At 56.0% G+C, this 22,226-nt stretch overlaps 4 protein-coding genes across 4 annotated transcripts; 2 read left to right on the top strand and 2 right to left on the bottom strand.

The window, feature by feature from the left end:
- Positions 1–265: 265 nt before the first annotated feature.
- On the bottom strand, positions 266–5,566 carry LOC106551951 (deoxyribonuclease-1-like 2). Its single transcript, XM_014070117.2, has 9 exons — positions 4,787–5,566; positions 3,590–3,735; positions 3,267–3,355; positions 2,921–3,004; positions 2,688–2,788; positions 2,314–2,423; positions 1,786–1,940; positions 1,510–1,606; positions 266–946 (listed from the first exon to the last, which is right to left on the bottom strand). Exons 2-9 carry the CDS (start codon positions 3,725–3,727, stop codon positions 893–895), a joined length of 828 nt encoding a protein of 275 aa, XP_013925592.2. The 5' UTR covers positions 3,728–3,735; positions 4,787–5,566; the 3' UTR covers positions 266–892.
- Positions 5,567–6,440: 874 nt separating this feature from the next.
- LOC106551940 (deoxyribonuclease-1) lies at positions 6,441–9,513 on the bottom strand. The gene is given in 10 exon segments (XM_014070107.2): positions 6,441–6,620; positions 7,015–7,111; positions 7,529–7,683; positions 7,807–7,919; positions 8,177–8,272; positions 8,275–8,291; positions 8,728–8,811; positions 9,054–9,142; positions 9,365–9,417; positions 9,420–9,513. Coding segments are annotated over 10 exon segments (843 nt in total). The 5' UTR covers positions 9,505–9,513; the 3' UTR covers positions 6,441–6,566.
- Positions 9,514–11,296: 1,783 nt separating this feature from the next.
- On the top strand, positions 11,297–14,451 carry INTS15 (integrator complex subunit 15). Its single transcript, XM_014069880.2, has 6 exons — positions 11,297–11,543; positions 11,632–11,853; positions 11,934–12,099; positions 12,886–13,404; positions 13,628–13,667; positions 13,758–14,451. Exons 1-6 carry the CDS (start codon positions 11,343–11,345, stop codon positions 13,936–13,938), a joined length of 1,329 nt encoding a protein of 442 aa, XP_013925355.1. The 5' UTR covers positions 11,297–11,342; the 3' UTR covers positions 13,939–14,451.
- Positions 14,452–15,412: 961 nt separating this feature from the next.
- NAA60 (N-alpha-acetyltransferase 60, NatF catalytic subunit) lies at positions 15,413–21,809 on the top strand. Its single transcript, XM_014070135.2, has 7 exons — positions 15,413–15,516; positions 17,156–17,271; positions 17,882–18,011; positions 18,413–18,509; positions 18,829–19,063; positions 19,306–19,469; positions 19,853–21,809. Exons 2-6 carry the CDS (start codon positions 17,162–17,164, stop codon positions 19,460–19,462), a joined length of 729 nt encoding a protein of 242 aa, XP_013925610.1. The 5' UTR covers positions 15,413–15,516; positions 17,156–17,161; the 3' UTR covers positions 19,463–19,469; positions 19,853–21,809.
- The last annotated feature ends 417 nt before the right edge of the window (positions 21,810–22,226 follow it).

The following is a 22,226-nucleotide window of genomic DNA, read 5'->3' as shown; positions in this document are numbered from 1 at the left end:
GGGGAATTCAGATCTAGGGATTGATTCTCTAGAGCAGTTTCTCCTTGGGGAGCGACTTGCGTGTTCTCAAGAGCAGCTGAAGCCGCTTTATTTGGATGGGGATTGTTGTCATCAGTTGCATCCCCCCGGGGGGGAGCAGAGCTGGCCTTCCCCGAGCAGCTTACCAGGTGACTGGCCTTCACTCCCTGCCCTGAGCAGAATTCCTTTTGAGTTCTGCTGTGTCCTGAATGGACGGCTCTGCCTCTTAAGAAATGGAAGTCAACTGTTTTTCTGCGTTAGTATATATTTTTTATCACACTATTTGTCCAAGAGCTGCAGGCATAGCTGCACAACCCATCATTACATGAGGTAAGTTAATGAGTGTTAGGGTCTCAGAGTTCTCAAAAGACCTTTGTCTAAGGATTTGTGCTGTGTATCTCCAGCCTGTTACAAGACCTCACCGTGGCCTTCCCCATTGGGACAAGGCCTGCCCAGTTGGCTGGAGGGAAACCCGGCTGGGGAAGCAGGTGTCACAGCCTTCCCAGCATCCTTTGCTTGCCTCTGGCTTAGCAGGGGCTGGAAAGGGGAGGGATGCGGGGGAGACCCAGCAGAAAAAGGGTCGGAAAGATGGACTCTCGTTGGATGTAGCGGCTGCCACTCAGGCTGGAGCAGTTGTGGAGGAAGTTCAAGCGCATTTCCAGCTCAGCAACGTCAAAGAGGCCGTTCCTTCAGGATCCCAGGCCGCAGTCAAGACGAGGCCCAGCGGGAATCCAAGTCACTGGAAATCCAGAGGTGGCTTGCAAGGCAGGATGTGTGGTGCTGGTGCCTGCAGAGTGGTGGGGGCTGCAGCAAGAAGCCCTGCATCCCTCTCGCCCCACCCTTGGAGGCTGAACAGCCCGGCAACAAGAGAGATTCAGGGGGACGTCAGCTCCACTTCCACGGGGAAATGATCACTAACGGCCAGAGCCTGCGAAAAGGAGGAAGCAGGAGAGGTCAGGGCCCCCTTGGAGAGCATAAGGAGGCTGCCTGGGGCTCTGGGACAGCAGGCAGAGGCCCTCTGCGCTCAGCATTGGGAGCTTGGCTGCCTGGAGGCGCTGGTGTGTCTAGCTCTGAATGGCCAAGCTGCCCCTGGGAGCCGTCCTGAGGTGGTTGTGACAAGCACAAAAGGGACGTGGGGCAGAACTGGAATCACCAGAGGGGCTGCTGGCGTGATTGAGGGCATGGAGCTCCACCCAAGGGCTGACTGCATCCGTGATCTGAGGGATTCACGTTGGGTAGAAGTGCAAAAAGAGTCTTTGTGACATCCACCCACCCACCCAGGAAATGGACACCAGGGTGAGTGTGATTACACTCTTCAAATCACTGGCATCCTTTAATGGTGACCGTTTATTGTTCTCTGCCTGGGATCTGAAATACACAGAAGGCAGGGAATGTTTTTACTTAACAGTCTTTAGTTGTAGCTGGGCAGCTTTCTAGGCCTTAAGTTAGAACGCAGGACAACCGGTCAGGGCTTCTAGGGTGACATTTTACCTCCTCTTGGCTCAGCTTGAATGCCCTCTGGAAGTCAAACACTTTGGCGGACTTGGGCACAATCCACTTCCTTAGTTTCGAGCCACTCACAACAATCCTGAAAGCACAAATAGGAGGCTGGTGAAGGAGAGCTTTCCTTGGGGATGCAAGGGGGTCTCTGGGGAGCCGGAGGGGAAAAGGAGCCCGGGGACAATTGGGCTCCGATGCCCGGCTGTCCTGGGTACCAGAGAGCTGTTGCCTTCAGCATTTGTGAAGGCCGCCGCCCCCCCCCCTCACCTGTCGTAGGCACAGTCGGATTTGCCCACGGTGGTGTCCGTGTCGTCTGAGATGAGCCAATGGAAAACCTCACTAGTGCGCAGACGGATGGAGCTCCAGTCTTTCTTCCCCACGTAGCTGCAATCGGCATTGAAATCCCCCAGGAACATGATGTTCTGCCAAGCAACAGGTTATGGGAAAGGCGTGGAGGTTGACTCCTTGCGTGTTTCCTGGATCTCGCCAGGTGGGGCTCTCCCTGCCTCTGGGTGCCCAGCTTGCTGCTCTGATTGACACCCCCTCCTCTCGCCCTTTCCCAACCCTGCAGTTGCAACAGAAAAGGCTGATGCTACTTTTGTTGCAACACGGACACCCAGCTTCCTTCCTCCTGGCGTCCTCCAGAGGGTGACGGTGACTCCCTGCCCTTCTGGAGGCGGCCAGGTTGGAGAAAGCAGGCGAGCGGATCCACCGGGAGCCTCTGCCTGGGCCAGAAAGTATCCTGAAGAATGGCTTCCCTGCATGCATCGCCTACGGCGAGCGGCAGCTGCTCACATCAGTCTGCCACTTGTCAATGATCTTCAGGTAGACGTCATAGAGAGCATCGATTTCTGCCACAGCGTCACTGGGGGGCGTATGAAGGGGCACCAGCACCAGCTCCTTCTCTGCAAAAGAACCAAGTCAGTCCCTGGCCCCACGATTATCCCCCGGAGAGAAGGGCCTGAACCCTCTAGGGAAGGAATAGGAATGGCTGCTCTGGAAGGGGCTGCCCCGTGGACCTCTCTTCCTCGCCATTGTCCTGGGGCCTTGGCCTCCTGCCTGCTTCCCCAGAGCATTCCTTCCTTGATCAGGTCTGTTCTGGCTTGGACTGCAGGCAGCGCCCGCTCTCAATCTGGTACGAAACTGGCCCAGCCTTTGGCTTCACTCACTTGAGCTAGAAGCAGCGAACTTCAGGATGAAGGGAGGCCTGCTGAAGGCGCTGTCGGGGTTGGGGTACTGGTACTGGTCCACGAGGAAGAAGCTCTCTGTCCTGGAAGGAAAGCCCAGGCAGTGAAAGGGGGAGGAGTGGGGAAGGAGCCGGCTCCCACAAGGAGAACTATGCGGGTTAAACGATCCTCCATTCGCCCAGCTCGCTTTCTGAGGGGGCACCTGCAAGTCCTACCTGTACAGGAAGAGATACGCCTCCTTGTAGTTCTCCCGGCCCAACGTCTCGCTGGCCACGTAGTCATAGGAGTGCTTGGAGGCCCTGCAAGACAAGCGCCAGGGCAGCCCCAGGGTCGTGGTCTGAACAGGGCACCCAAGCAACCCACCCTCCCAGGCTGGTGCTTTCAGCACTTGGGGTGTTTTTTCCTGGGCGGGGATCACAAACTGCCCAGAGTTCCTCCTGTTTAGTCCTTGGTGCGTAAACCAGGCGGGCCCCATTTTGCCCCCGGAAGTGCATTTGGGAAGGGAGAAAACCAGCCACGGGCCTCACTCCCAGCCCGGTTGGCTCCTTGCCGCTTGGTTACCTGTTGAGTCGCCCCAGCAGTTCCTGGACTGCGCTGAGATCAGCATCCCTCACCTCCTGCACGAGGACAAGGTCGTACCGGGACAGGATCTGAAAGGGGCGAGCACAGCTTGGGTGTGAGTGGCAGGTGCTGGCACGGGAAGGGGGGCAGAAGGGCCCTCTAGCCAGATGGGAGCCAGCAGCCCCCACAGGCAGAGCTTCAGCCCCAATGCCTCTGAGCAGGGAGGCTCCTGCTCTTGACTTTGATGCCTAGTGGTTACAAGTCACCTTCCTCTGCTTCTCAGCTGGCCTGCCTTCTGACCACTAACAGTTACCTGCCCTCACCTTCACAATAATTTTGGAAACGCTCTGGTCCGACAGTTTGCTGTCTCCAAAACTCTGGATGTTGAAGGTGCAGATTTTCAGGGCTGCCGCTGCGTGGAGCATCAAGGCCAGCCCAGGGAGGGCAGCTGCTAGTTTCATGCTGCTTCCTGAAGCGGGGGGGGGGGGGTGAGGGGACAGAGAAGAGGGGTGTGGACGAGGCGGAGTGGCTACCCGCAATTCGACTTCATGGTCAGCTGCTGCTGTGGCTTTTCCCAACCGGTGGTGGGGCAACACCGAGAGCCCCCAAATGGCTGCCGTTTCCATACTGGAGCCGTGTTCCCAATGCAATCCATGAGACGCAAGAGCAGAAAACTCTGGAGCCTCCCCCAGGCTCCCTCGAGGGCCACGCAGGCAGGAGCAGCGCTGGGGCCCTTGGGGGGTCGGCCCGGATCTTCCTGAATTTCCCGAGAACAGACTGGGAATCTTGTTCGCCTGACCATGTGCAGCTCGCCCCCAAATCGAGAGCCTGTGAGGGTTCCTGGCCCGTGGCTCCCCTGCCCATCTGCTCTGTTCCCCAGACGGCACCTCTGGCCTCTTGAGAGATTCAGCAAAGAGCAGAAAAGACCAGCAGATTTCATTGAACTGGGCCTGATGTCACCGCGTATTTGTTACTCACAATAAATGCCAAGCAAACCAGTTCAGTAACATAATAAAGGATGCCGTGCTCAAGCTGCGCTGCCCGTCTTCATTTCCCCAGTTCCTTTGGGGCAGCCGTGCCCTGCTCCTGCCCCACCCATGACACCTGGGGAAAGCGGCTGGCGGAGCCCTTCCAACTGGCACCGCTTTGCTGCCAGCCCCCTTCCTGGCCGCTAATGCAGCTCGGCCTTTGGACTGCCTCCCTACAGAGCACCCCAGGGCTGTGAAAGGGATGGGGGGGGGGCGGTTAGAGGGTTATTTCCCCCTTCTGCGAGAGACTTTACTCTCCATTAGAGCCAGCCCAGCTGCTGCCTGTTGCCCAACGGCTCCAAGCTTTGCGCCAATCCTGAGTCTCTTTGAGAGTGGGCGGCATACAAATTAAATCAATCAATCAAATCAGCCAGCAGTTCATTTCCTTGAAGGGACCCCAGGGAAGAGGGAGCGAGAGGTGAGGAATGGCCGTTCCCTCCCGCAAGGGCAGAGCCAGGGAGCTTCGAAGGCCTCCATTAAGCAGGTGCCTACCGTGAATTGAGTCCAAAGGTGGCTTGGCAGAGTCTGGACTCCCACTGAGCCCTGGAGCATCCAGCTTCCTCCTCGGTTTGAAAGTGCGTCAGGTATTAAGGGGAGAAGCGAGATGCCTCCTCCGCCCCCCCTCCTGCCCCTTGGCTGCAGTGATGCAAGGGCCCTGCCCTGGTGGGAGTGGAGAGGATGCTCTGGTGCGGCTGACTCCACCCTGGGAAGCCCCCGCAGCTCTTGGCTCATCAAAGCCGCAGAAGTTGTTGCGCAGAGCTTGCGCTTCCTCCCTTCCCACAACGCCATTGCTCAACTCTTGGAGGGTCAACAGGTTCAACTTGCTACGCTTGCAGGTTCCCCGAGAACTTTTACCAGTTGGATCTTAGCTGAAGACTCGCTGCCCCTTGCCCAAGGCGATGAGTCCATGCTGGGCTTGTCCAGGGACTTCTCAATTATAGAACAAACCGTCGCTCAAGATTTTAAAACCGGGTTGAAATGTTCTCCCAGTTTTAGAATGGAATGTGGAAAACATGCTGAGCCGGAGGATTGCCGAGGGCCGAGCGTGCCATGCAAGGAGCCAGCTGGGGTGGGAGCGCAGAGCAACTGGAACAGGAGCCTTGGAAGATAAAGGGGGGACCATCCGGGGTCAGTGGAGGCAGAAGTGGGGAGTGAATTGGGGATAGGAGGGGGAGAGCCCCCCGATTGCTCGTCCCAGGCAGGGATAAAGGTCCTCATCCGAAGCAGTGATGGGGAGTTTGGGGACCAAGGTGGCTGCCCCCAGTTCCAAAGAGCTGCGCCCAGGGGAATGCGGGCAGCCCCTGGCAGCTCAGCAGAGCCTGCTTAGAGACGTCCAACCAGGCCGAGCCTTTGCATCCACACCCGATGCAGCTGCTTTGTGCTGGGTGTCCCAGGTGGCCCCAGTCACCACGGTGGGTTGTCCTGGGATTACAGGGACTCTGTTGTGTATCCAGCGTAAACTGTGGTCTCACATGATGTGTCCGGCTAGGATGCCCATTGGCCTGGCAGGTAGACAAGCCCAGGAGAAGCAGGGGGGGGGGTGCTGGCTGGCTGAGGGGTGTGGGAGGCCTGACTGGTGAGAGCAGCTGGAAACGGCCACCTTTCACAACTGCTGCGGCTGCTGCGCTTTGCACAACTGGCTGCTCCAGCGGATGCAAGGGGGGCCTTGGGAAAGAGCCCTCGGCTGCTGCAAGGCCGGATGGTTCGCAATCTCTGGGCCTCTTTGACCACCCTGGAGTTTCCCCATCACCTGAGGCACTGGAGACAGGCTGGGGCCCTCAAGGGGTTGCCAGGGGCGAGGACAGCCGAGGAGCAGCCAGGCCAGCAACGACTGGCGCTGGCAGCCCCTCAGCTCAGGGGGTGGAAGAGCCCCTTTTGGCCTTCCAGGGATGGGCGGGTGGATGTCCCAATGGCCAGCAGCCCGGCCAGGTGGTGACCGACTGCACAGCCTCTGGGCCCAGAAGGGCCTGGACAGACTCTGGCTGCCAGGGACCTTGGCTGCCCTGGAGGGGGGTGTGTGGCCGGGCAGAGGCACCTTTCCAGCAGGCAGGAGCCATTCATGTTCTCCAAGTGCTCATTTGTTCTCCGTGAATGCTTCTCTTTTGGCACTTCGCCGTCGCTCATCAAATCCATAAAGGCATTTGAATGCAGTTAATCTTTTTATTATTTAAGCTTCCGCTGTGTCAGAAAGAGAGCCTGACGAGGTTCTCCGTGCTGAGCTCCGAGGGAACCGGAGCGGCTTCTTTGGACGGGCTGGCTGGGCCTGGAGGGCTCAGGTGGATTTCAGGGTCACCTCCACGGGAAAATGGTCACTTACAGCCAAGGCCTGCCAGGGGCAAACACGCATCAGAGCAGGGGCCAAATATCTGGATCAGGCTCAGTGCTGCTGTGTCCAAGAATGGGCAGCCGGCCACAAACCTTCCATAATGCGTCTCGTGTTGGAGACACATTATTTAGGGTGGAGAACCTTGGAACCTCCAGGCCTCTTTTGTGAGGAGGGAGGCTGTGGCAGAGCCGGGCCCCAAAAGCAGCGTTTGTCCCCTGGCCTCAAACTGCTTCAACCCACTGAAGTGGTTTTTCTCTCGGGGAGGGTCAGAGAGGCCCCGGGTGTCTCCCAGGAAGGAGGCAGTTTTCAGGTTCGGACAACCCCTCCTGACCCCCTGCCAGATATTCCACCCCTCCCCTCTCTTCTCCCCCAGAGGCTGCGAAGGAACTCTCACATCCTTGGAGCTCAACTTCAGGCTCTTCTGGAAGTTGTCCACTTGCGCTGTTGCAGGCAGGATGCTCTCTCTCAGCTTTGAACCCACTGCCACAATTCTGCAGCCGGACACAAGTGGGAAAGAGCACAAGAAGCCCGAGGGTGACTGGAAGCCCAGGGAGAGCGGAAAGCTTTGTGAAGGGAACTAGAGGTGTGCTTGCTACCCATGGGCCGAGCAAGGGAAATGGTTTTAAAACGGGACGGTGCCGGTTGTGTGGGGAAGGAAGTCCTTCCGGGCGCCTCCCCAAGTAAGAGCTAGCTCCTTCTAGCACCTGGGCAGGTCGATGCTCTGAGGCTGCTCCTGGCCTTCCCAGGGGGGCCTCTGATGAGCGCTGGCTGGGGATAAGACTAGTCAGTCCCAGCCATGGCCAACTGGCGAGTACTGAAGGCAGCGGCTGCCTGCGTGGGAGGTGGCGAGAAAAGGGTGCCCGCCATCTCCCCCTCTGCCCCATGGAGAGCGGCCCCATTCCCCCCACCTGTCATAGGCACAGATGGTGTTGGTCACCGTGGTATCTGCCGTGTCTGGGATGAGCCACTGGAAGTCCTTGCTGGAACGCAGGCGGATGGAGGGCCAGTCCTCTGCCCGGACGTAATTACAGCCAGCGTTGAAGTCTCCCAGGAGGAGGACATCCTGCCAGGGGAACGAGTAGGATGTGTCTACCCGGCAATGGGGTGGATGGCAACTGTTACACCAGCCGCAGCTCTCGTGTTGATGGGGGGGGGGCCCTGTAGCCCCTCCAAGGGAGGCGCTTACCGTGGTCCCCCACCTGTCTTTCACATCCTGGTAGACGTCATAGAGAGAGTCGATCTCGGTCACTGCGGCTTCAGGCGCTGCGTGCAGGGGCACCAGGACCAGCTCTTCCACCGCTGGGGGGGGGGAGTGGCAAACAGAGGTGGTGGCTTACAGAAGAGACCCCCCCCCCCTCTCCCAGCCGAAATGCTTCCCTTTGCCAAGTGCTTCCTGTGGGTTTCTGGGTGGGGCTGCTTGGCCTGTGTTTTGGGAGGACTCTCCTGCACCAGCCGTTACTCCTTGCTGCATTGAGCCACACCGAGATGCCGGCCGGCCACAGTCTGGCTTGCCAAGCTTACAGCCGCCTGAGAAGCCCAGCAGGGCCGCCACTCACCTGCTTGAGAGACAGCAAATTTGACAATGAAGGGCTCCCTGCTGAAGGCGTCGTTGCCACAGGGCTCACAGCCGTCGTCGTAATAGTAGCTCTCACTGGAGAGACTCTGTCCTGCCTGGACCAAGAGAATAGCGGCCACTGGAGTCTCTCCCTCCGATGGCTCTTGTCCTCCCCCACTGTTAAAGATCTTCCCCTCGGAAGCTGGAGGGGCAGATGGGTGGAAAGGGAGAGGACCAGAGGGACGCCGGGCATTTATTTTTATTGGCCTCCCATCTTTCCAACAAGGATGTCCGAGGGCATTACGATCAAACCAGAAACACACCCTATACAAAACAAAGCAAAGGACTTCAAAGCCTGGTGTCTGTGTGTATTGTGTGTGTGTTGTGTGTGTGTTGTGTGTGTGTGAAAGAGAAATGCACGGAATAGTGAGCAAAAGGAGACTTGCTGAGATCCAGAAACTGACTGGCAGCAGGAGATTGGCACCTATCTTCAGGATCTCTTTGGCAGCTGCCCGGGTGATGTTTCCACCTGGGTCCTACCTGAGGCCTCACCTGTAAATGAAGAGGTACCGCTCCTTATAGCTGTTGCGCCCCAGGGGCTTGCTGATCAGGTAGCCGAAGGGATCTGGCAATGCCCTGGTGAAGAAAGATCATATTGGGAGGGTGGGGGGTGTCATCTCCACCAGGCCTGGCGAACTCTATACGTGCTCAAGGGTCCCCCAAAGGAAAAATCCACCGCCAGGAAAAAGCGTTTGCTAGGACTTTGCCCTCCTTCCCTGGGCTTATGCCGTCTGTGTGTGTGTGTGTGTGTGTTCCACACTCTGCTTTGTTCCACACGCCAAAAGGGGCTCGTCCCCCTCAGCAGCTGTCAAACTCACCCACTGATTAGCTGCATCAGCTTCTTGACCGCACTCAGGTCAGTATCTCGGACTTCCTGGATCAGGGCAAGGTCGTAGGCTGTCAGGATCTGGGGGGACAAAGCGGAGGAACCTGTCTGTCTGCAGCAACCGAGGGCAGGCAGCTCTGGGCCAGCAGGGCGAGAGAGCGGGATCTGGCCGAGTGGGGCAGGCGAGCTCTCAGGCAGCTGGACCCTCAGCCCAAGGAAGGCTGCTCCTGGGCCACGAATGGGCACGAGAGGACGGTGGGCAGGCTGCCCGAGGAGAACCTCCCCAGACTCAGAGGGACTCACTCTGACAATGGAGCTGGAGATGGTCTGGTTGGAGAGCTTTTTGTCCCCAAAAGCCTGATGTTGAAAGCGCCGATTCTCAGGGAGAGGGTGAGCTGCAAGAGGGAAGCCACCCCAAGGAGCACCAGCAAGAGGGTCTTCATGGCCTCGTCCTGTAGAAGAGAAGGGAGCACGGAGGGTGCGACACTGGCGCCCCCAGGAGGCAGCTGGGCCCTGCGCTGCTCTCGGCCATTCCACTTCAGGGCAAACGGGAAGCATTCCCCGTGCGTTGATAGGACATTATCCAAACGGGGTGAAAAAGAAAGCTGGCCTGGAACAACGCTTGTAGTGGCATGAACCTCTGCAGCAGATGTGCTCGGCCATTGTTAAAAGGCAAGGGGAATTCGGCTTTGTGAACTTACAACAGGGGCATTTGCCACACTCTGGAACTTCAGGTACCCACAAATGCCACAGAACCGTTGCAAATGGCAGGAGGTGGCACCACTGGAATTTGGAAACTTACACATGGGGCAGGGGAGGGCACTTCACCACCCCTGGGGAAAGTCAGGGGAGAATTTGGAAGGTTTTTCACTTGATTAGCTGACAGAACAGGATGCCCTGGGGATTGGCGATTACAAGCATCTCAGCCAGGCAGAGAATGGGCTAAAAGCAAGGTGGGAAATGAACATTTCCCCCCAAGGAGGATTTTGCATGCTCTGCTGTCCCGTGGCTGGGAATTTCTAAAGGTAGCATTGCTGCATTGTTAGGGCCCGTTTCCCTGGTAGGCAGATAGGGCAGAGTGGTAGCCAGGTGAAGGCATGGAAAGGCATGCCAGAACTGGGGACAAAAGCACCAATCTGAGAGTTACCGAAGGCCAAACTCGCCCGCTCTTGGTTTTAAGGCCAGCACCTTCACCCCCACCTGGCTCTCTAGTGGGCTCAGGAGGCAGGCGATGCCTAAATGGGAGTATCCTGCTCCCTCTGCCAGCCAAGCTCTGAGGGTCAGAAAGATCTCGGCCCTAGTGCTGGTGTCCCCCGATGCTCTGGGTCAGCCAAAGGAGGGCTACAAAATTGCTTCCAGGAGGGACAGAGCTGCTCCTTACCTGCCCAGGTCCAGTCCTGCCAGTGGGGTCACAGATTTCCCAGCTCCCTTAAATAGGCTGGACCCCTGGCCTTGGCAGCTGTTTATTCTGTTTCTTATCTGAGCAGCTGTTGGCATTGGGCACCTCCCTCCTTGACAATGTCAGCAGCTATATGGCCCCATGCACACGGGCCTTGCCCCAACGGCAGAGAAAATGTGGGGAAACTCCCTAAGTGATACGAATGCGGGTTCTACCAGCAGCACCCAGACCGTTGCTTGCAATGCCAAGCGCTTTAACACCGATGCCCAATGGCTGCGTGGAAGACCAGAGCAAGGGTGGCAGGAGACAAGGCGGGCACGGAGACCCTCCAGACGGATGGAGTCTGATCGTGTGGAGGGGGAAAAGGCTGAAGAGCGAGCAGGGGCGCTTTCTGCCAGGGGAGGACCGAGGCGATGCGCTGCCCAGCCCCAAGAGGATGTCCAGGACCCCCGGGGCTCTTCCGCCCTCTGGGCTGCGCCTCCTCGCCCACCACGCTCTGCCTTGGCGGCCGCAGCTCCGGATCAAGGCCTCGGGGCGACACCTGGCCGAGAGGGACCTTGAAGCGCACCTGCCGGCTTCTCAGCTCCCGGGCCAAGCCGGCCAGCGTGGCAGCTTCCCAGGGGGTTGGCAGGGGCGGCTCCCCGGAACGACGGGGGCAAGAAGGCCGAGGCATCGCGGTCGGGGTTCGGCCCTTCCTGGCTTCCCGGCGGGCGGACTGGAACCCCGCTCTCCCCCCCCCACCCCCACCATCAACCACGCAGCCCCCAGACAGGCGGGCGCGGCGCGCGGGGCTGCCGGCAGAGGGCGCTGCGGAGGCGCGCCCTTTTTGGCCCGGGCGGGCCTCCGTCGTGCGCGACGGCGGGGCCGGCGGCGAGGTCGGCCATGAGCGGCGAGGTCCGCCACGCGCTGCTCCGCCGGGACGCGCTGAGCGCCGCCAAGGAGGCGCTCTACCACCTGGACGTGCTGGTCAGCGGGCAGCTGCAGAGCGCGGCGGCGCTGCCGGCCGGGGACGCGGGCCCGGTGGAGCTGCTGGAGGAGTTCGTCTTCCAGGCGCTGCAGGAGCGCGGCGGGGCGCAGCCCAAGGTGGGAGGGAGGGAGGGAGAGGGGGGGCGGGCGGGGGTCCCGGGGGGTCGGTGGGGGCTGTGCGCCTGACGCCCCGCTGTCCCCGCAGAGGCTGACGGCGGTGCAGGAGCTGCAGCTGCTGGAGACGCTCTGCGGCTACTTCCAGGAGCAGAGCAAGGAAGCGGTGCGGCAGGTGGTCTTCTCGGCGCTCTTCGCCCCGCAGGGCAACAAGGCGGACGACAGCCGCATGGCGCTGCTGGGCAAGCTGGTCTCCGTGGCCGTGGCCGTCGGCCGGGTGCCCGTGCTCGAGTGCGTGGCCTCCTGGCTGCAGGTGCGCCCCCGGGAGGTGGGCGGGCGGGCGGGGAGCCCAGCCGGCCTCACCCTGACGCGGCTCTGGCCCCTCTCTTGCAGCGCACCCCGGCCGTCTTCTGCGTGAGGCTGGCGCGGGCGCTAGTGGACGACTACTGCAGCCTGGGGCCCGGCTCGGTCCAGACCCTCCAGCACATCTTCAGCGCCAGCCCTCGATTCTGCTGCCAGTTCATCACGGCCGCCGCCATGCTCTACGACCTGTCCTCGGGTACGCGGGGGCTGCTTGCCCACATTCAGCCGTCCTCTGTGCGCAGGGGGTCCTTGCTCCGAGAGTCCCAGCTGGTCCCAATGCCTGCGCCTGCCTGGGACGTTGTTATTGGCTGTACAAAGGCCTGCAGGTTCCTGGGCAGGGCCAGGGGTGATCCAGCTTTCCCATAACCTGGGGGCTCCTTCTGGGCATCCCAGTTGCTGCAGTGAGTGCTTGTGTGCACCCATCCTCCCAGATAGGCTCTTCTGGCCTATCAAAGTGTTTGTGTTCCTTTTACTTCGCTAACACGAAGTTATTCCGTCCTTATTCACCTTTATGCGTTATTAGCTGCCTTGGGTGTTTCACAGGGAAATGTTATGGAGAGGTTCCCACCAGTTGTAGTGAGGTAAATGTGACCGTTGTTGAAACGCTTGTGACCGACAATGGCAGAAGTAAGGAGAAGCTAATGTCCAGATCTAGAACAACTGAGATCGACTTTGGCTTAATAGTTCAGGTACTGGCCTAGAGACCAGGAGGTGGGGGGTTCTAGACCTCCCTGGGGGCAAGCAAGCCAGCTGGGTGACTTTGGACCAGTCGCTGCCTCTCAGCCCAACCCACCTCACAGGGTTGTGGTTGTGTGGAAATAGAAGGAAGGAGCACTGATTGTGTTCACCGCCTTGAGTCACTAATAAAGGTAAGATTTAAAAAATCCAAACCTGTTTCCCAGCCAAGAGTCCCTACGTATTGGTAGCTGAGCCACATGTTGATTGGCTATCTCCTCACCAACATTTTACCACCCTTTTCCAGATGAGCTCATCCCTTCCCCCGATTTGCTGGAGATGGTCGTCTCCTGGATCTTTGAAGACCCCCGGTTGATCCTGATCACCTTTCTGAACGCTCCAATTGTAACAAGCCCACCCATTGGCTTTCTGGAGCTCACCCCGCTCTGTGGCCTGATCTGCTGGTGTGTGAAGGCCCCCTTGGCTTGCAAGAGACAGAAGCCGCCTCCCTCCAACGGGGCTCTTGGCGGGAAGGTGGACTTGCCCGACAGCCTCGACAGGGACTGCCACCTGCTTTACTCCAAGCTGCACCTCAGCATCCTTCAGGTGCTGATGCTGCTTCAGGGGCACCTGACCGAGAAGAACCTCTATGGACGGCTGGGGCTGGTGACGGGGGAGCAAATGGCTTCCCTGGTGGAGGACGTGCGCCTTCTCTCCGACAAGCTGAACCCTCTCCACGCAGCCAAGGAGATCGAGCTGGCCCTGGACCGGCTGGCCCAGGTCTTGCAGGTGGCCATGGCCTCTGGAGTGTTGCTTTGGACGAGAGGTAAGTATTTGCATGGATGGTCAACCCGAGGAGGCGCTTCTGAGCAGAGGAAAGGGGGGGGGGGGACAAAGTGGAACATCTCTCTTTCCAGATCTGCTCCTTCTAATTTCCCTAATGCTCCCGTAGCCTCCTCTTACGTAATCGGGGTGGGCAGGTTTAATACAGCTGAAGGACCGCATTGGTTTTCACCCCTTATTCTAATGCCTTTGTCCTCTGCTTTCAGAGAATCTAAGGACGGTGTGCTCTGGGCTGCCACATAACAAGTAAGGAAGTGTGCCATGCTTCACGGAAGCGGGGCAGGGGGGCGATGCTAACCCATCCACCACTGAGGCGTGTCTCTCCTTCCTCCGCAGCTTGCTCCAGCTGGTGATTTCGGGTCCCGTCCAACCGCCAGCCCACGCTGCTCTGCCCCCAGGATTTTATCCCCCCATCCATACCCCTCCGCTTGGATACCCTGCCCACGCCGCTCTCCCTGCTCACCCTGCGCAGGCCTTCATGCCAGGCATGGCATTTCCATACCGGCCCATTCGCTGAAGGCTCCAGCGCTTCATCTTTTCCTGCCTGCTGGAATGGAAGCCTTAGAAAGAGAGGCCATGGTTTTGAGGCCTGTTGGGGTGGCGGGTGGGGTTTCTATATTTATTAGAGAAAGAAGTCTTAGAGGAAGAGATTGTCTTTTCTCGGAGGAGAGAACTGATGGTGCTGGATATTAACAACAGGGAATTATCACTGATGCAGGCATAATGGATTGGCCACAAGATGTACAGTTCCAGTTTTTGAATGGGCAAGAGTCTTTTCCTTCCGATTGTTGACTTGGTATGATTTTTAACTACAGAGGAAGGCAGAATTGTGGGGGTTTTTTGGGGGGGGGCAGTTACCTTTTTGGGTATCTTTTTTTTTTCCTGTCCCCTAAACAAAAGGAGTGGATAGTTATGTAAAAATGGCAAAAGGAGAGCTAAATCACATTTTGTAAGCTTTTGGGTGAAGCTTTTGTAAGCTTTTATGTGAAAAACCTGAGTGCATTTTTAAAAACAGATTTCTGCTTTAAAACGTGCGGTCTCTAGCATTTTCTATACAAGGAGTTGGATAGTAAATCCAAATTTGATTAGAGAAAATGTTCATTGAAATATCTTTTTAGTTACCTGACAAATTATGATTGGGAATATTTTATGAAAAGTAGTTGGAAGTGTTTGCATTCTGTAGCAAAGGCCCCTCCCTTTAAAAGTGTATGACATCATCAAGAGATGACTTTCCAGTCCTAAATGCATTTCATAGTTAAATGTTGAAGCCTTGAAGTTTCACAGAAATCAGAAACGTGTTAATAAGAACTTGTTTTAAAGCCCAGATTACTTCATGATGTAAACAGTGATGCTCTTTCGGTCTTTGAAATACGGCTGGACCACATATATTAATCAAAGTGGAAGGAATCGGCTTTGCAGCAGAGAAGAGTAGGTGTTTTGCCCAAATTGCTTTTGGGAAGCAGCCTTCTGCTCTGACCCAGGAATAATTAGGACAAAGGGATACGACTTATTTCTCTTAATTTCTCTTTTGAGAGGCAGCAAAGTTTAAAGTTTATTCCGGTGACCTTTTGGCTGGAGTTCTTTCTTAGGGTTTTGCTTCTGATGCCACCGAGGGAGGAGGCTGCGGTTTGCTGGGGGTGGAAGTCAATAGGCTGCACCTCAATGCCAGGTAGATTTGCTCCTTGGCTGCTTCTGTTCAGAGCCATCAGATCAGGAATTCCGGTATTTCTCTGCCGATGAGCGGAGCTGCCCTCCTGGGCTTCTGCCTGGGGGAGTGAGAACGGCAACGATGGCGCCTTCACAGTCGGGATCAGAGCCGAGCTGGACTGCCGGCTCCGTTCCCCCCGGGAGACCGGGCGAAGGGCGCAGCCGGTAGACTGCTTCTGGGCGTGGAGGATCGGCCGGCCGAAGCGGCGCTCGACGGAGCTGTTACGCCTGCGCCGGCCCGCCTCCTCGGGTCACGCGAGTCATGTGACCCTTTGCGGTGGCCAATGGGGCGGTGCCTTGTTGCGGGGTGCTTCGCCGCCGCCGTCTCGCTGCGTCTGGTCCGGGATGCGCTGAGCGAGGAGCCGGGGCAGCCGCCGCCCCTTCTCAGGTGAGCGGCCGCGAGGGCCGGCGCTTCTCGCGGGGCAGAGACTCGCCCTGGCCACCGCCCGGGAAGCGCGCCTCGCCCGCCGGAGCCCCGCAGCCGCGGGCATTCCAGGGGTCCCGGCGGTAGCGCGGCCCTGCTGGACGGGTGTTGGCCGGAGGTTCCCCGGCTGCCCCTCTTCACCGGCCAGGGCAGGAGGAGCCCCGCTCCCCAAAGGCCCGAGCGAGCCCCCGGCCGGATGGGCCAGGGGAAGGCAGATCAGCCGCCTTCGGAAGGCCTCGGCTGGCCGAGAACGGGCGGCGAAGGGGTCGAAGGGCGCTGGAGCAAAGACGCGCCTCGGTTTTCCAAGCGCAGCCAGCGGGACGAAAGGCCTTTTGCCGATAAGCCTCCGGCGTTATTGAGCGGAGCGGAGAATGGTTGACCCGCTTGCTGGGCTGCTTCGCGTCAGTCGGGGAGGCGGACCCTTCTAAAGAAAAGCGCCTCCTCCAGTAACGCTTGCTGGGAAATACGGGCTTAATGGCTGTCTCCCCCCCCCCCCCCCCAAATCCCTGGAGGGATGGAGGCCTCGATTGACTTTGGAGGGAAGTGTGGATTCAGTTGCGTTGTAGGGGCAGAGGGATTTCCATTGAAATAAATCAACCTTAGAACCGCGCGTGGAATAACTTTAGAGATGTTCTGGAGAGAATAAAGATGAGCAGTTTTGCTGTTTTCCTTTCCATGTATCTGTACAACTGACCTCGTGTATTTTTAATTTCCCTCGATCCTGACAGGCAAATGTCTGCATTGCTGTGGTTGTACAGGGTTATTTATAGTGCTTTATGCAATAGCAGCCTAATTATTACCTAGATCCCTGGGTGAGGTTTAATTTTGTCATGTAACTAATGTGGCTTTTTGGCACTTTTGTTTAAGAGTAGAGTATGGTATCAACTTACCATCTCATGTAACACACATGTACTCTTGCTCTCTTTTACTTGGTCAAGCAGCTTAGTCTTACTATAGCATTTTGCTAAGTATTGTTTTAGCCATCCCTCCTCAGCCTGTCAGACCTTACTGGCTTAATATTGATCAGTAATTTCCTGTGGGAAAAGGATTGTAGCTCAAAAGAAGCAGCGGATAATTTGCTTGAGTAGATAACAGGCTTGGGTGTAAAGTTCCCGTGGTTCGCCCATGAGGCCAGTGGTGAGAAAAGACAGGAGAACCTTTCTCGGGATGGAGCAACGACCCAGACTGGGGGTCTGAGAGCCCCTTTTATTGAGATAGGACAAAGGCAGGAGGAACAATAGCATGTGCTTAAAAACAGCCTGTAAAAGTACAATTTCTAATCTACTGCTCAGTCTATATATGGTCAAATCCTGGGTGTCATTGGTAGGGCACATCTCAGAATGTTATGTTATTCACTATCAGGATGTTATGGCGTTCAAGGAGTTTGTTTTCTCCTGTGTGGTACAGCGTGACTCTGCAAGCCCTAGTATGAACTGGGCCATGGGGGACACACACTTACACAAGGAACTATATTACAACACTTGGGGGCTTTGGAGCCTGAACTCCTGCAGTTTTAGAACATCTTGATTTGGGCTCGGACTGATGAACAGGATCCTAGCAGTGAAACCCTCAGCCCCATGAACTGCCTCTCTTTTCCTTGCAGGTGTGAATGACAGAGGAGGTGCCTCCGACTGCACTCAGCGAGATATACCTTCGTCTTTTGTGTCATGATGACATAGGCACAGTCAAACAGCTGTGTGGTGATTGGTTCCCCATTGAGTATGTTGCATTTGTCTGCCCGTAGCCACTTGCTAGGCCAGAATGAAATCTGTCCTTGAACTATGTAAAAGGGAGCATGGAACTGGGTTTCCGCTTACAGTTGATAAGGAGGTGATAATGTTTTCATGAATAACATTATCATCTCCTTCAACTCCCTACCCAGCAGTAAGACCATTCAATCTGCCCTTGCCTACATCTTATTGCTGGGAGCCTGTCATGAGCACAGAACAGTTAGGCGCCACTGGGGAGGAGGCCCATATGTTTTTGGAGGATTTGTTAGTGACAGCGAAATTGTAGGATTCATAAAAGACTAAAGAGGAAACATCTTGCATTTTAGGATAAAATAAAACTGGAATTCGCATGATATATGTAGTAAATACGATTAAAATGTATTTTAAGAATTTACTAAAATGAATTCTATAAATTTCTCAGAAATTTTCCTAGTAAACAAAAGTGTTTTGACGGGCGTTAATTAGTGCAGAGGTTTTCTCTACCATTTTTAATGACCAGCATTTTCTTTTTATTGGGATGTTGAGGTTTGAGAGGGGTATCCCTGCATATGTGAAAATCATTGGTTCCTTCCTTTCACTACTGCACTGTTGTTCCACAGATACCCTGACTCATGGTATCAGGACATCACCTCCAACCAAAAGTTCTTCTCCCTGGCTGCGACTTACCGTGGCACCATTGTGGGCATGATAGTTGCTGAGATCAAGAGTCGAGCCAAAGTGCACAAGGAGGTAAATACTGAGGCTCCGCCCTGCACAGCCTTTGCTTCTCTTAGGCCTTTGCACCATCCTGGCCTCCCCGCCAAATCATTCTTGTGCTTTCCAATGACGGGGCAACTCCCTCATCTCCAGGCTTTTATGGTGAAGCTTTAAAGGGTACAGACTGCGTCAGTAACAGAGACTTGGGGCGGACTTCATGGTCTGCCCTACTAACGCTTGGTATTTGTTTGGGACCACCTGCTTCCTTTCCTCTTCTTTTAACCCTTTGAGCATAAGGGGAAATTTGCCAAATCCGCCTCTCCTGCCTTCCCATCCAAACCATTCCCAGACATTCAATAGACATTGAGTGTGCTTGAAAAGAGGCTTGGTGCATTTGTTTCCTCACTGTGTCTTTCTCTTGAGTTTCTCTCTAGGATGGTGATATTTTAGCTTCTGGTTTCCCAGTTGATACTCAAGTTGCTTACATTCTAAGCCTAGGAGTGGTGAAAGAATTTCGAAAGCATGGCATAGGTAACCATGTTTTTAATATTTATACTGTTTGCAAGTATTTAAGTGTTATAAACAAACTGGCTACGTATGTGTGTCAGGAGAGTATATGTAAAGTATATGCGGATCTTATCTGTCTGACCCTATTGTGTAATCGTGCGTGTCCACTGTTCTGGCAAGATCCCATCCTATATGGATTCCCTGGTGTGGAAGTGGAGAAGGAATGTTCAGCAATTCCTGTTCCAGAATAAAGAGCCAGTTATCTGTGAATTGATCTGTTTAAACCCTGTGCCAATACAATGGCAGTGGGTCCTTTCTAACAAGGCTGCTGGTCTGGTGGCAGGTTCTCTTCTGTTGGAAAGCCTGAAAGATCACATTTCGACCACTGCCCAGGATCATTGCAAGGCCATTTACCTGCACGTCCTGACCACCAACAACACGGCAATACACTTCTACGAAAACAGAGACTTTAAGCAGCATCATTACTTGCCCTACTATTATTCCATCCGAGGGGTCCTCAAAGATGGCTTCACCTACGTTCTCTACATCAATGGGGGACACCCGCCGTGGACAATTTTATATCCTTTGCTAATGATCTGGCAGCCCCTTGGCCGGTCTGTGAGTTTTGAGAAACGACCTCCCGGGTCCAGGTGAGGAGGAGCCAAAGGCTGAGGCTCATTTTTTTTACAGGGACCTTGGTACTCAGAGCAAAATCACCAGGTCTTTGCCTTGACACTCGTGGGCAACAGTGGGGGCCACACGATCCCCTCTGGCTTTTAGCTGCTCTTCTGGTCTGGTGGCTTCCTTAACCGCAGGGCACTGACTATCTTCAGCACATCGGCTCGACTTTGGCCAATCTGAGCCCCTGCACAATTCCCCAGCGGATTTATCGCCAAGCCCAGAGCATCCTCTGCAGCCTTTTGCCTTGGTCGGGCATTTCAGCCAAGAGCGGCATTGAATATAGCCGGACTATGTGACCTGAAGGTAGGCAACGCCCCAGCCCGCCCACTGCTTTGTTTTGTGACCCTGGGGAACACGCAGGGGCTGATGATGACCATCATTGCTATGATGTTTCTCTTTTCCAAAGGCCGCCTGGGCCTTTCTCCCTTGTCACCAACATAAGGGAAAAGTAATTTTAGTCATACATTCCAAAGGGGCGAGGGGGGAGAGACAGTTTGGCTCAGGTGTTCCTGGGAGGGTTGCCCTCCGTGTCCTTTGCTAGTTAATTCATCAACCATCTGGGTCATAAAACACTCCCGGGTTGGAGCAAGTAGGGGCTGCCTCTCCGTTCCTGTGAAGTTATTTGTTTTTGGCTGGCAGAGTAGATGCCTGCACACTGACGGGCCCAAATCCTGCTTCTCTTCTAGGGAGTCCTTCTCTGCATCCCTGCGGTTGCACAGCTGACATGGCTCCAACCCTCAACCGTTTGTGGACTTGGCAGAATTCCTCCTGCTCCTCCTCCTCCTCCTGCTGCTGCTTTCCCCTCTTCACCCTGAGCAGAAGGAAAACAGGCAGTTTTGCTGCCCCAGCACTGCAGTGCAATGGCCTGGCTGCTCTGCCCCCAACCAGCCTTTTTGCAGCGGCGAGATGCTTGGCACGAGGGGCGCCTTAGAACCGAGCGGACTGTTGGCAGCTGAGGCCTCCCAGGTGGCCGTTGCTTGGCACCTCTTTGTCCCTTTCAGGAACTCCTCCCTTGGCTGAGCAGTTCATGCCCAGGGGCGTCTTTGGCTCTTTCAGGCTAAAATGTGTGTGTGCCAAAGGACAGACCCTCCTGTACATCTTGCTTTCTGCTAGTCTGAGCTTGGCCCTGAAGTGTGGACGGGAAGTAGGGGAAGAGCTGGGGTTGGGAAATGCCCCCAAGTCAAGGCCCGAAAGGCTGCCCTGCGCTCCCTCTTGGGCCCCAGAGGGCAACTGCAGTGGAGCCCCTCCCCAGTGGAAGCAGGAGCCTTGAACAGACCTCGCAAAATGGGCCATTTTAAGTCCTTTTGGCCCGTTGGACCTCCGGGGGGGGCCAGCCGTGGTTTGCACAAGCGAGTAGTCCCCAGTCTAAGCTCTTGGGACAAAGGGCCGGGCGTTCAGCCTTGCAGGTCATCTCCGGCCCCTGGGTAGCAGAGGGAAAGTATGGCTCCCCCTCTCATGGATGAGCTCCAGCTGTCTCAGGGCCAGCAGTGCTGATCCTTCTGGAAAGGTGCTGTGGGGAGCCTCCCCGCTCCCTCCTGCACCCAGATAAGTAGCATCACCCCCCAAGACCTGCATCCCCAGGCAGTTTACATGACCCAGCCGATTCTCCCGGAAGGCCTGTGCTCCTGGTCACCACTTACACAAACTCTGAGGAAAGCAGCAGGCTGACACCTTTAGTGCTGAACTGGAACTCTTGGCCTGTATTTGTTGGTCGGAAGAGTCTGGGAGGCCCCGATGAAGGTCCTCTCTCCTGCCTGCCTGCCCTGGGGGGGCTGCCTTTCCAGGTGTTCCATTCTCCCAATATTGGCCAAGTTTTCACATTTCAGCTCTTCAGCTGCCACTCCAAGAGGAAACCTTCCTTGGACCCGGGGAGTTTAGGCAGATTGTGTGCGCGTGTGCGTGTGTGTGTGTGCGTGCACACACACAGGAAAAGGGCTTTGAAAAAGAGAGGTGGGGGAGGGGGGCCCCTGCTGGCAGAGTTTACATCTTGCTGGCTGCGGGGAGCCCTGCAGAGTTTGGAGTGGTGCAGAGGTGCCCATGTTCTTTGCTCCCAGCTGGCCTTGGGCAGAAGGGCTGGTTGCCCTGCCGAAGGCAACTCGGCCTACAAGATTAGGGGCACCTCAGGCAGAGCTTGCCCTTCTCTGGGGACCCCCTCAGCTCCCTGATGGCACCATCTGAGGTGAAAGTTTAGGGACGTCAGAAGGGCCAGGGGTCAATCAGGAGGACAAGCAACACCGTCGTGATGTAATAAACACCCTTCAGAATGTGCTCAGTTGGTGAGGCCACATTGCCATGAGGTGGCTGGTGTCAGAGGCCTGTGGCGTCTGTGGGCCGTGTTGCAGGTGGCCTCTTGTCTTCCAAGTGGAAGGACCATTTCCGTGCCAGGCCCAGCGTAGCATCTCCCCGAAAGGTTTTCTGCTTTCCAACCACCTCTTGCTTGAAAATGCCCACGATGCAGTTTCATCCGTGTTTCCGTTTATGCTCTCTGAATAGCGCATCTCCATCGTTCCTGTGTGCCTGCCTGTCGTGTAAGCAAATTCCCCCTCAGCCGAATGGCGTTTGTATTGGCCCGTCTCCTTATTTATTGAACAGCACATCAGCCGGTCGTTTTAACTCTCTTGGATTAAAGGTTTTTTTTTTGTGGGCGATTCTCCGGTGTCGTCTTTGAAGCAGGTGGAGATGCCCTGGGAGCAGATGTGGAGCTTGATGGGTGCACTGAGTGGGGCCAAATTTGGACAACCTTTCTTCCATTTTTGCATGGAACTATCTCCAACTAGGACTCATCCTTTCAGAAATAATTACAGGGAGTTGAAACCTGTCTTTAAATAACGGGCTGTGGATTCCAGGAAATGCAGCTGGAAAGGCCTTGCTTGTGAATCCGCCCAGCAGCTGGCTGACTGCTGAGCCTCCCCCCCCCCCCCCAAGTAGAAGCAGGGAAATTAGGGTGAAAACTTTGGCTGTTGAGGCTGTGAATTTTGCTGAGGGGGTGAATTGAATGGTACCAAGAGGTGAGGTAATGTGGAAGACGCGTCATCCGCAGCATGCTGCTCTAGAGGGCAG

Source organism: Thamnophis sirtalis, unplaced genomic scaffold (genome assembly GCF_051295495.1).
Source record: "Thamnophis sirtalis isolate CommonGarterSnake01/CBP01778 unplaced genomic scaffold, rThaSir2_p1.2 scaffold_14, whole genome shotgun sequence".
NCBI classification, from domain to species: Eukaryota; Metazoa; Chordata; class Lepidosauria; order Squamata; family Natricidae; genus Thamnophis; species Thamnophis sirtalis.
Note: the sequence above shows the minus strand (reverse complement) of the source record. Positions and strands in the feature narration are given on the sequence as shown.